The sequence below is a fragment of the Sorex fumeus genome, unplaced genomic scaffold, assembly GCF_029834395.1.
Source record: "Sorex fumeus unplaced genomic scaffold, SorFum_2.1 ptg000014l, whole genome shotgun sequence".
Taxonomy (NCBI): domain Eukaryota; kingdom Metazoa; phylum Chordata; class Mammalia; order Eulipotyphla; family Soricidae; genus Sorex; species Sorex fumeus.
The window spans coordinates 13158431-13172500 of NW_026606071.1; the positions used below are offsets into that span (position 1 = coordinate 13158431).

The 14070-nt window shown below is 36.0% G+C and overlaps 1 protein-coding gene across 1 annotated transcript in view; it reads right to left on the reverse strand.

Moving 5' to 3' along the window:
* Positions 1-14070, reverse strand: part of DNAH7 (dynein axonemal heavy chain 7) — a 277547-nt gene that overhangs the window by 61981 nt on the left and 201496 nt on the right. The window contains exons 48-50 of the mRNA XM_056111947.1: positions 9069-9259; positions 1956-2089; positions 900-1235 (exon numbers count right to left, since the gene is read on the reverse strand). Coding sequence (XP_055967922.1) covers positions 900-1235; positions 1956-2089; positions 9069-9259 — 661 coding nt within the window. The remainder of the gene's footprint in view (positions 1-899; positions 1236-1955; positions 2090-9068; positions 9260-14070) is intronic.

Below are 14070 nucleotides of genomic sequence, written 5' to 3' on the forward strand. Positions count from 1 at the left end.
AGTATATTGGAATTCTATTTAGCAGCATTATAATGAAATTGAAGCATTTAACTTCATAGTGATCAATAAAGTTATAAATGGCAAAGAATGCAATGAATTATTTTCTTTGTTCAAGAAGTAATTTTATGTCATATATGACTTATATCTTTGTATAAAACTAAAAACTACCTTACTGATAATAAGACCAGAAATTTTATTTTCATTTAATTCTATTACTGATCTTAACATACAAGAGTCAGATTTTTTTAGTATATAGATATGAGTAACACAGACAATCACAAAAAGGGTTTTTTTTTCTTCTGCTTTTTGGGTCACACCCAGTGATGCTCAGTGCTCAGAGGTTACTCCTGGCTCTGCACGAATTACTCCTGGCAGTGCTCGGGGGACCATATGGGATGGTGGGAATCAAACCCAGGTCAGTCGCATACAAGGCAAATGCCCTACCCCTATGGTATCGCTATAGCCCTGAAGGTTTTTTTTTTTAACTTTGTTCCTTCATGAGACTTATGTTAAAATATGATTTTGTAACTTCTGGATGGAGTAAGAGTAATACATTTTAAAAATACTACTTTTATATCTACATGAAAATAATTTTTGTCACACGTAAAAGTAAATTTTCTTCATTTGTATTCAGATATAATTATATTAAGCTACAATATTAAGAAATTATATTAAGATACAACTCTATATCTTAATAAGCAACTCTGGCAGACTAAATTTGGTCACATATGTTCAATTTCATAGCAAAATTATTTCTGATACAATGAATAACAGCACATTTAGCTATGTGGTTGTACTGCTCACACCATTTTGAATCAACAAAAGTCATCATTAGTTATTATTAGATTTAATGCACTAATTAGTTAATGTCATTATTAATTAGTATTGTTTTTACATACCTCTCTGATAAAATGTCAGATTTCTCTGAATTTTCTATAGACAGGATGAAGAGGTTAATAAACCAGGTTAATGAATATTGGTACATGGGCTCAATGTTAGCTAAATCAGCAATAGAGAAAAATAGGATGGTGGAATGGATTGCAATAGGACGATAGCCCATGCGGGCATTATCAATTTTTCTCTCTGTCTCTTCGGCTACTTCCTGCTTTTGAGAAATCTCATTAGCTAAAGCCTTGGAGGAAGATAATATCTTAATAGCAGTTTCATCTTCTAATATATTGCCTTCGGAAGATGAAAGAACTTCTAAAATCTTGTCTTCTATTTCTTTTAACTGCCTGGAATAAAACATAATTTTCTTAGAAGAAGAAAGAATCATTTAAAATCACTTCACATATACATTCTCTCATAAGAAACAAAGTGCTTGTAACTTAAAGAATCGCATTACTTTGTGACAAATATTCCTTACCATAATGTTATATAATTAATTTCTTATCAAAAAATGTCAAAAGACAGGGCTTTCTGTTCTACTTTTCCTTCTAATGATCATTTATGTGGTAACCAGAGAAAGTGAGATGATAAGCCAATCTATTCTGCTATTAAGTATCTCAGCCTGGAGTCAACAGAAGTTATCACAGCATTTATGTTCTGAAAAATTTCATGACTTATAGAGCTTTTCCATTTCTAGCTATGATACAAATATTATGAATGAAATTGGGATGGAAACTATCCATTCATATGGTGCCCCAATAAAGACAGGTCATCTCCATTACATAATGAACGGTGAATCTTTGTTAAGCATGTCAAAAATTCTTACTATCATCTGTGGCAACATCTAGTTCTTGCAACACCTAAGAAATGACACGTGAAAAATCTTATACCCTGGGATGCAGCTTTTTAACATAGTCACCACGATGCCTTATCATTTCCTCCTAAGATTTATGATTTAGTGGGCTTCTTAAATCTAAGGAGATAGACCTTTAAAACGTACTTTGTTTAACTCTAGGTTGATCCATAAAATAATTAAAACCAATCCTATATTTTATAATGCTTAAAACCTTTTATTTTCAGCTCCTTGCAAGATCAAGGCTTGTTTTTCTTCCTCGAGGTCTGGTCTTTCACGAGCCACAACAATTCCCAAAAGCTGGTCCTGCATTCCTTCAGAAGTTATCATGAAATTTAATAATGTTACCTGCACATGAAGGAATCCACAAGTCACATCATTTCTATTGGGAAAGTCTCTGCACATCTGCTGCAGGTATTAACCTTAAGATAGAGTCCCGAGGCTGGGGGACTGAACATCTGCCCTGAATTCAATCCCCAGCACTGCCCTCACATGCTGAGTACAATCTCCGCAGTGCTGCTGTTGGGGACCCCGGGTGTCCCAATAATATGTATACACTCGGCTGCACCATAACTGAGTGTGAAGGAGCACAGAGCCTCTAGTGCGGATTGCAATCCTCCATCACAACGGTATCACAAAGGAAAGGGAAAGGGAGAAAAGGCTCTCTTTACTAGAGGCTCAAGTGTGGAATCTGAGAGACTACAGACTCATAAGTTTAATTAATGGGTTAAAACTAGTTCTATCTTAAATGTATTAATACTTCAAGGGTTATTACATAGTGATCATTTTGTTCTTATTTCAAATCTGTTTAATTTCTGACAGCTCTAGTCCCCAAACTGATCAGAGCCTCATTGTTTTATTCAAGCAGTCCCTTCCAGTTACATAAAAATCTTTGTGTCTTTAAAACTATACTCACTGACAGGGCTGGAGCAATAGCACAGCGGGTTTGCCTTGCACTCGGCTGACCCGGGTTTGATTCCCAGCATCCCATATGGTCCCCTGAGTGCTGCCAGGGGTGATTCCTGAGTGCAGAGCCAGGAGTAACCCCTGTGCATCTCTGGGTGTTACCCAAAAAAGCAAAAAAAAAAAACTATACTCAATGACAATGTCATTACTGACAATTACATAACCTTTCTGACACACCTTGTTTAAGTTTTCAGCTTTCTACAATCTGCTTCCATCCCTGCTTCTTTATACCCCTTAATGCACACAGCAATAAACCTTGAAAACTTCTTTGATCACCAATGAAGTCATAAGTTCATCAGTTATTTCACCTAGCTTAATTTGAAACCCTCCACCATTTTTTAAACACTTACTTTGCAGTCTGCATGTTCCATCACACCATTCCCTGAGTTAAGGTTTTCATTTACTTCTTGAACAAGACATCCTATTCTTCCCTTTCATGAGTCTTTCCTTTGAGCTTCCTTGAACTAATTGTGGAATCAATCCCTACAGAACAACTCTGATCTACTATGTGCTTCAGATATTTGCTTTGCTTGGGATGCTCTTTCCCTCGTTAAGCTAGCAATTCAACTGCTAATTTATCTGCCCATGTGGGGATCAAGCTGTATCTCTTCTTGGACACTTTCTTGGACACCAGATATGGTTCTACCTTCCCTACCTCCATGGGATACTTACTATATTTATTTCTTGGGTTTCTTATTCCTCAAAGCACACATTACAGTGTATGAATTTCTGGATTCACTCAAATGTCTCCAAGACTACAGCAAAATATTTTAAGCAAAGCTACCTGAATTCTTTGATTTATTGACTCGGATGAGTCACACAAAGTGGATAATCTCTACAAACATTAATGATTACAATGTAATGTTCCTCCTCCATGGAAAAAATAAGATTTATTCTATTCCTATCCCTATAACTTTAATCATTTTCGGATTATTCCTTCAAGGATCTTCATGTAAAATAATAGCTTCTGGCTGGAGAGATAATACAGTGGGTGGGGTTCTTGTCTTGTACATGTCAGCCTGTGTTTCATCCCTGGCATCCTATATTATGTCTCGAGCACCACCAGGAGTGATTTCTGAGTGCAGAGCTAGGAGTAAGACCTGAGCACAGCTAGGTATGGTCAAAAACCAAAAATAAAAATAAAAAATTATGTAATAGTATCTGTAAATCAGACACAGAGCCTGAATCACAGTAGAGGATGATATGGGTCCCTGCCCTTACGGAGTTTTAGTCTAATCAGAAAAACAGGCATACAAATGGCATCTTATAAAATAAGAACTCTGAAATGGTAAGTATGTGATGGTCCAGGAGTACAGAGGAAGTCATGAAAGCCATCCCCCAAACAAAAGACACTAGATCTGAAATTTACCAGGTGATTAAATTAGTTAAATATAAAAGAAGACAACATTATAGACCAAGGTTTTAACCATGGCTACTATTTCAATCTTAACTACTAGTTCACCTATTAGGATTTTGCATGGTTTAAAAATGACGGGCATCACTGATATACCAAGAGTAGCACACTAGTCGATGGAGTGTAAGGCAGAAGACAACTGATCTTGATTAATATGTATATGTACATATGTATACATACACACATATGTTTACACACATATATATAATATATATTAACACACAAGGCTCAAACTCTAACAACATGTTAGTGATCTCTTATACTGGGCTTTAATGGCTCCAAGATGAGATACAACAATTTCCACACACTTTCCTCTAAGGAAACCTTTCTGGATCATTTTCAGTCAATTATTCATAACAAGCAATACAAAATAAATTATTTAGCATCTGCCTTGAGTAGTCATAAGAAAATAGAAATAATGGTGGTGGGAAGGTGTAATGGTGGTGGGACTGGTGTTGAAATATTGAATGTAATCAATTACTGTGAAAAACTTTTGAAAATAAAAAATTTTTTAAAATGGGTAAAAAAAAAAGTTGTTCCACCCCCCCCAAAAAAAAAATGATGGGCATCTGAGTTTCATTTTCGGAGAGCTTGGTTTATTTGTCCTGGAGTACAGTATAGGTACTGAAAGTTTATAAACTCCCCAGATTGCTTTAATGCTCAACTAGTGTTAAGAATGATTTCTCCAGGTAAAGAAAACAGTATAAATAAAGGCAAAGAAGCAGAGAACAGAAAATCACATAAAATAGAATGGGAAAATTCACTATTCCATCATTGGAGAGAACTTGCAAAATATTCTTCATAGATTATGGGCAATTGAGGATAACTTTTTTATTCTGTATTTCTTCTTCTCAGATAAACACATTTCAATGGTTACAATAATCATTATTAGAATGTTAATGTCTTTTAAATATTTTAGCAACTTCCATAAACCATAAGCGGTAACTCAATAATACTGTTCCCATTTTCATTATTTTTCTAATGAAAGAAGATTCCTTAATTGGAATTATTCTTCTAGACCCAATTTACACCACTTCAATACTCTAGCATCACGTTTAAAAATGTAAATATATCTTGTAACTGAATTTGTAGATTTTCAGGAGCTAAAAAGAAATGTTGTCATTTGGGGATTATACAAATCTAAGACTTTAAAAAATATCAGGAGTTTCAAATGGGACCACTAGTGGAGCAGAAGAAAACAACTCAAATGTGCAAACTACAGGCAAGTTAAAATGAACCCAAATATAATAATGCCAACTTACTGGAAGGCTTACTGCCATTTCACAGCTTCTTTCTGGTCTTCAAGGTTTATTCTGCCCAAACTGCTCTCTAGACATCAATACACCAGATTCAACTCTACATCAGACTAGTGTCTATTACAGTGCAGAGGCCTGGGTTCCAGCACCAATGCTTATGAAACTATAGAAACTGCACATCTCTGGGATCAGCCACTACTCTTGCTCCTAAGGATAATCATTATTTGCCTATACATATAAGAGTTTTAAAAAGTACATGGTTAAATGTTGTTTTTCAGATTCTGATAAGTTCTTTATCATTATGGTGGTTTTATTTAGTTTATAAACGATGCACTGCACAAGCAAAAGTCCTTTCTTTGGAGGGGACAGGGGAATACGGAGTGGAGAAGGGTACATCCAGTTGTGTTCAGGGATTGCTCCTGGCTGGGCTTGGAATACGTGGTACCAGGGATAGAACCTGGTCAACCACTTGTAATGCAAGCCTTTGCCCGCTGTAGTATTGCTCTCTAAGTCTTGTTATTTCTTAAATCAAAATAGGTAACACTGTTCCCAATGCTGCTGTACTCTTTTTTTTTGGGGGGGGGGGGTGTCTTTGTCTTTTCCTCCATGTGTTCAGCATACTAGCCACTGAGTAGGAAGAAAAATGGATTTTTCTATCTCTCTTCATAAGCCAATATTTCTTATTCAGGAACAGAGTAATTTTTGGAACAAAATTCCCTGCTGATGGGTTACTACAATACCTGTAGGAAGTTAATTCCTTCCTCCCCTGAGACCTGGGCACCTTCTCTAGGGTGGTGTCCTCTGGGCTAAGTATTGGTTCTCTCACTACCTCACAGGAAGGTTTGGAAGCTTCTCAGTACAGGTTACACAGGTATAATTATAAATTTAGATGAGACAATAAGATTCTTCAAATCGAGCAATTTGAAAAGCTCATAAATGTTATGCAATTATCTACTGCCTTGGTAATTATTTGGAAAAAATTGTAATAAGATTTTGGGGGTGGGCTAGATTGAGAAAATAAGTGTGCACAGATTACATTTGCTTCACTTCCCAATCCACATTCATAATGTTTAGTAAAATACATGTTTTAAAATGTTTACCTATTGAATTCAAACAAGGAGGTATTCACTCAGAATACATTAATATTGGATTTTCTGTGATAAAGATTTTAGGAACCTAACTACTCAATCATAAACATTTGTGTTCATACAAATATTATTTTCTAACTTTATTTTTCCTTACATTCAAAAGTATTTAAGTAGCATGATTTTGTCCTTTGCATACTTTTGAAAAACATATATAAAAAACTCCTAACAGAATCAAGAAGAAGCATTTTAATTTGTAAATGAAAACAAGTAACTGCCTCATTCTGTTTCCTAATCCCTGTTTAATCAATCTTGGCAATTAAAAATAAGGAAGCAGTATGACACTCCAGGGATCATAAGATTTTAATACTGAATCATAGATCAGTTTCATCCCTAATGACTTCTACTCTACCGAGCTATTAGTGAACTAAGAATTTCTCATGCCATGTGTGATAGTTTCTCTCAAAAAATAAGTGTCTTTCGTCATTTATTTAAAAAATAATTTGGTGGGGTTGGAGGGCAAGCACAATACTTGCAGCTATGCTTCATGTTTGATCCTTGACACCACATATGGCTCCCAGGGATTCTCCAGGAGTAATCCCTGAGCACAGAGTCAAGAGTAAGCACTGAGCATAGCTGATGTGTGCCCCCGCCCCCATGAACCAAATCAGAACAAAAAAAAAGAAAAAAATTAAAGATTATTTGGTTAGAATTGATCAATTTTTGTTTCATTTTAATCTCATTTATCTTTGAAAAAATGAAGAATAACTGCCAGCAGTTAACACTCATACACTATGCTCTGGGACTTTTCTAAGCATTTTACATCATTTACTTAGTCTTTGTATCACTCCATGTGATCACTATTATTTCCATTTAACAATCTAGAGAACTAAGCCAAAGAAGCAAAATCAATGGTCAAAGTCACATTGGTGGCAAGTGATACAGTAGAGATTTGAACCAAGAGAGTTGAGGTTCCAGAATTCATGCTTTTATCTACTGACAGGATATTGTTTCTATTAATAAGTAAATAGAAAATACACAATTTGGGGGTGCTTGGATAATATTTTTATTAAAAACTGCACAATGAATCCCATACTTTAATACTATTTAATAAAAACTCATTCAACTATCACCCTTCCTTTCACCCAGTCTTTCTGGTATCCCTGAAAGCCCAACTTAATTACATCCCTAACTCTGAACTTCCAGGGTACAGTGCCTCAGACTTCCTAGTGCTAGTGCAGTCACTTCACACACATGTTACTGACAATGTAAACCTCTGGAAAGGTGAAGCCTTGTTTATTCAGTCTTGTTTATTCATTGGGAGGGAATAAAGGATCGCATCTCAGTGCTTCCTCTGCCCCACTGCAGATCAATGCCTACACCCATTTAAATAGTTCCCCCCAAATGTGAACTCTGTGTAAACCTATATGTAGTTTCCAAAATGTAAAGGAAGGTCCGGAAAATGGCTCAGGGACTGACACTCCTGCTTTGAAAATGTAAGGAGCTTAGCCCAACTCCTGCTGCTGACAGCAAGCAGGAGATCCTCCAGTCACAAGACACCCAAATCAGTGTGATCTCCAAAACTTCATAGTCAGGTACATGTGAGCATTGCCATTAATGTGTGTGGCCCATAGTGAATCCATGAGCAAGTAGCATAAATGAAAGATGTGTCATGCCCATTCAGCCTTGGGCTAGGTGTGTGAGTCCTGCAACCAAAGAAGCACCACAGCCAAGTATGGGGGTGTCTCCCAGTCATCCCAATAACAAACAACAAAAAAGTGAAAAATCAAACCCAAGTGAGTATTTCTTAACATCTCTTCCTGCTTGGGACTATAAGTAATATTTATTCCTCCCACCCTCACTCATGTACTCATTCTACAAACATTTGCTGAATTCCCACCAGGGCGAAGAACTAGAAATAAAAATGGAATCACTTCCAGCTGCAGATCTCAAGTCAAACTGGTCATTTACTAAAACTTGAGGTAACTCCATTTGTTCAAGGGATGTTGTGTGTCTTAAAAGAACTATTACTGAAAAACAGTTCTTTTAACTAACTACACAAAATCCAAATACATCTTTTTTCTGAGAAAGAATGAAATTGTGTCACTGAACTCCAATAATTGGCATATAATTTTTGTTACAAAGAATATGCATATGAGTATTAATTTTAACAATGAAAATCTGTGAATAATATGATTGTGGAAATATATATATGTTAATGATCTTTTTTCACTGCATACAGATGGCTCCTTTTTCACTTTTCTGCACACACAAAAGCAATATTTGGAAATTATAGCAATTTTAGGAAATGCCAGAATGCCAGAAAAGGACAAAAGAAGTTTTTTCTAAGGAGAACCTGCTTTGCTTATAACTCAGAGTGAAAATATAGTCATCAATATAGTTTGGGAGGCTAGAGCATTTGCCTTGCATGCGGCTGACCCAGGTTTGATCCTTCACATCCCATATGGTCCCCTGAAAATTATCAAGAGTAATTCTTGAGTGTAAAGTCAGGGTAACACCTGAGCATCACAGGTGCGACCCAAAAATCCCCCTTAATAAAACAAATAAATAAATAAAATTTGATGAGAAATAATTTTAGTACATGCCTTTACTGATGTTTCAGGCAGATAATGAGGATTTCGCAGCTTGGTGGTGATATAAAAGCGGAAGTCTGGTGCATATTCAATGGTAGAGTCTCCAAGTCGGATACAAGTACTTCCACCCTGCTTAAAAGTCTGTTTTAGTAGAAGAGGCTCCAGTATAGGATCTAGTTCTTCTCCAACATTTTCTAGCAACACTGGAATAAAAATCAGAAGAGATTTTCAATAAAAAAATCTCTTATTTTAATTATTGGCTCATCATTCAGTCTCCAAATTCTTTTTTTTCCCTTTTTTTTTCCCCTTTATTTTATTTTATTTTTTTTAAAGTTGTAGATTTACAATTTTTTGTGCTTTGGTTTCAATTATACAATGATCAGATACCCATCCCTCCACCAGTGCCCATTTTCCACCACCATGGATAATATCCCTCCCACCCCCATCCCCCCATACCCCCTGTCTCTGTGGCAGGGCAATCCCCTGTGTTCTCTCTCTCCTTTTGGGTGTTGTGGTCTGCAAAAGAGGCATTGAGTGGCAAACATGTTCAGTCCATAGTCTACTTTCTACATGCATCTCCCCTCCTGGGAGGATCCTCCAAACATCCTTTATTTGGTGCTCCCTTCTCTATCTGAACAGCCCTTTCCTCTAGGATACCCGGCTGGCCTCTAAGTTATGGAGTAATCCTCCTGGTGCTGATCTCAGCTATTCTTGGGTATTAATCTCATACTTTGTTACTTTATATCCCCCAGATGAATGCAATCTTTCTATGTCTATCCCTCTCTTTCTGACTCATTTCGCTTAGCATGATACTTTCCATATTGTACCACTTGTATGTAAATTTCATGACTTCATCTTTTCTAAGAGCTACATAGTACTCCATTGTGTAGATGTACCAAAGTTTCTTTAACCAGTCATCTGTTCTTGGGCATTCAGGTTTCTTCCAGTTTCTGGCTATTGTAAAGAGTGCTGCAATGAACAAACAAGTGCAGATGTCACTTCGACTATACATTTTTGCCTCTCTGGGATATATTCCCAGGAGTGGTATTGCTGGGTCAAATGGGAGCTCAATTTCTAATTTTTTGAGAATCGTCCATACTGTTTTCCAGAAGGGCTGAACCAGTGGACATTCCCGCCAACAGTGAAGGAGTGTCCCTTTCTCGCCACATCCACGCCAGCATCGGTTGCTTTTGTTCTTTTGAATGTGGGCCAGTCTCTGAGGTGTGAGATGGTATCTCATTGTGGTTTTGATCTGCATCTCCCTGATGATTAATGATGTAGAGCATTTTCTCATGTGCTTTTTTGCCATTCGGATTTCTTCTTTGAGAAAGTTTCTGTTCATTTCATTGCCCCATTTTTGGATGGGGTTGGATGTTTTCTTCTTGTGGAGTTTAACCAGTATTTTGTATATCCTGGATATCAACCCCTTGTCAGATGTGTATTCGGTGAATATCCTTTCCCATTCTGTAGACTGTCTTTGTATTTTGGTCACTGTTTCTTTGGAGGTGCAGAAGCTTCTTAGTTTAAGATAGTCCCATTTATCTATCTCTGTTTTCACTTGCTCGGCCAGTGGCGTGGCATCTTTGAAGATACCATTAGCTTCAATGTCATGGAGGGTTTTGCCAACTTTATCTTCAATGTACCTTATGGTTTCTGGTCTGATGTTGAGGTCTTTAATCCATTTTGATCTTACTTTTGTACATGGTGTTAGGCAGAGTTCTGAGCCTATTTTTTTGCATGTAGCCGTCCAGTGATGCCAACACAGTTTATTAAAGAGGCTTTCCTTACTCCACTTCACATTACTTGCACCTTTATCAAAGATTAGATGAGCATATGATTGAGGAGAGATGTCAGTGTATTCAACCCTGTTCCATTGGTCTGCAGTTCTGCCTTTGTTCCAGTACCATGCTGTTTTAATTATTACTGCTTTGTAGTACAGTTTGAAGTTCGGGAGGTTGATTCCTCCCATTTTCTTTTTCCCAAGAATTGCTTTAGCTATTCGTGGGGGCTTATTGTTCCATATAAATTTCAAGAGTGTTTGCTCCATTTCTTTGAAGAATGTCATGGGTATCCTTATAGGAATTGCATTGAATTTATACAATGCTCAGTCTCCAAATTCTTACATGTAAAATCATTTCAGTTTTACAATAAAAATTATGACATAAATATAACTGGATGTCGTGAGAAGGGCTCAACTGGTAATTATATATGTTGATATTGGCTATAACCATGAACTCTAATGCCATAGTAGCTTAATGGAAGGAAACCCAAAACTGGGCGTGTAAATGGCTCAAGATTGCAAAATAAAAAGGAAAACCAATCACAGTCAAGCAGCCTTTAGACTATAGTTAATCAGATTATTTCTCTCGATTTAGCCTTTTTTCTCTGTGTGCCTTCACCCTACAGTTTTGTCAGGAAAGCAATCCTAAACTTCAGATTGGTAATACTCACAATTAATTTATACTTAAATAAACTCAAACTTTTAATGCATTTCAGTTTATATTTTAATAGAAGGTATAGAAAATTAGCTCAAAACTCTTTTTTGTTGTTTTTAGTCCACAACTGAGAAAGCTCAAGGGTTACTCTTGGTTCTGCACTTAAGAAATACTTCTAGCAGTGCTTGGGGGACCATACTGGTTGCAAGGGATTGAGCGTAGGTCCCCCAGGTGCAAAGCAAGTGTCTTACCCGTTGTACTATTTCTCCAGTCCCTAAAAAATATTTTACAAATATTTCTGTCTCCCTAAATATTTTACACAGTCAACTCATATCATTTGTATATTTATAGAAAATGACATAAAACTATGCATGACATTCTGAATAAACTGTATTTTTCTTACTTTACTACATTATTTTCTGAGTATAGTTGAGAGTAACATGTATATAATTTTGCCTTCTAATTTATTATACATTATAAAACACTTCCTACCCATTTTCCATAATTACTACACCATATTTGATGAGGTTCAGACAGTAGGCAACAATCATAGAGAGAAATATATAAATATATGCCTCTCGGAAAGCCTGGTAAGCGACCGACAGTATCCCTTCCGCAGGGGCAGAGCCTGGCAAGCTCCCCATGGCATATTCGATATATCAAAACCAGTAATGACTACAGGTCTCATTCCCCTGGCCCTGAAAGAGCCTCCAATCTTTGGGAAAAGATGAGAAAGAAGGGGCTGCTAAAATCTCACGGCTGGGAGAAATAGAGACATTACTAGCACCTACTTGAGTAAATCGACAAACAATGAGATGACAGTGATATAGTGATACAGTGAATTGATTTGCTTGAATTAGAGCATGTTTTTCCATGTTTTAAAAACTAATAAAATGCTTTTAATTACTATATATTTGCCATATCAGTACTATATAACTTTAAAATCAATATTCTCTTATAGATAACTGAATTGTTTCCTATTCTCAATGTCATAACTGGAACTGTTTACAATATTTTTAAATTTCAGAGTATTTATTTATGATAGCATTTTAGTAGGGAGATTGGTGACATTGGTGACTCTTGATATATTTGTGAAATTAAAGTTTTTCATTTTGGTGTTGGGTGCTTCATTGCACTGATTTATGGAATTGTGTGGGAGTCTCTCAAGAAACAGGATCTTGATGAGAAAGGCATAAGGATGATAGTTATTTAGAACTCTACTTCAGTAAAAGTAAAAATATCATTCGTTCTTTCTCAGAGGTAACTCCTGGCAACAAAAGTTCCTAAAGTTGTCGTCTTGTCAATTTCCTACACTTTTGAGATTTCAATTAACCAAAGCAGAAATGTCAGATGATTTTTAAATTCATTTTCATTTCCTACTTATGTAAAATGATTATCTTTCATGATTAAATAATACTAGTATATTATAATGTATCAAATGTTATTTATCATTTATTATTTAGATTGCTTCAATTTTCTACAGTTAATAATGCTACAATGAGCATCTTATTTGAATAACCCTTGTGTTTGTCTCTGATTACTTAATCAGGCTAAAGTCTTAGGAGTGCAAGTAATAGTCATTAGGAATATGTTAAAGGCTATTTATATTGCCAATTTACTTTTTAGAGCTGTTATATAGTTTTCAGAGTTGAAACACATGCTCTTTTTTTAGGGTTTGTTTTATGTAACACTACTGTATAAAAAACTCTAGGTAACATATTGCTGTCATATTTTCTCATCATACTTAAAAACTCTTAAACTATGGTTTATTACTGTAGTTTTACAATTGAGGAAACTAAGGTAAGGCAACTAACTGAAATAAAAATTTCAGTTAAATCAGTAACCAAGGAGCATTCAACAAATATGTGATATCACCAGTAATAAATACTATCTTCGTGATTTTTATAATTTGATTAGTAGAAAATGCTGACGTTTGGGGCTTGATGTATTAGGTGCTGTTAAGCTAATGGCATTTTTTTTCTTTTGGAGACTGTATGTTGACTTGCCCATTTTTCTATTGTGGAATATTTTGTATACAACTAGTTTCAGTGATAAGTGATGAAATCTAAATAATGACACTGGTCAGAAGGGCTTTATAATTCCATATAAATGGAATTTGGCAGGAATGAGCCAGGGCTGTAAGGACACTGCATTGGTAGAGATTAAAAAGTCCTTTCAGCTTCACCATACCTGATGTGTTGCTATGATCTCAGGTCACACATCTTTTCAGGTAACATTCTGGGTACGAGAAAGAAGGAACAAATGGAACACATTCTGGGGATCAGAAAGAAGAATGGAACAGGAAGGAGTTTTCCTAAGAATCAAAAATGGCACTTTGACATACCTTGATGGTTTGACCTATGTCAAATCATAGTTAAATGACCATATACAATGACAATAATCATAGAAAATATCGTTCTTTAACTTTGAACAGAAAGTGCCTCCGGGATTGCTTTTGGCTCAGAGATCATTCTGCTCTGAGATAATTCCTAGCAATGCTTGGGGGGGACCATGTTTGGTGCTGGGGATTGAACCTAGGTCTGCCATGTGCAAGACACCTTAAGCTCTGAATTATCTCT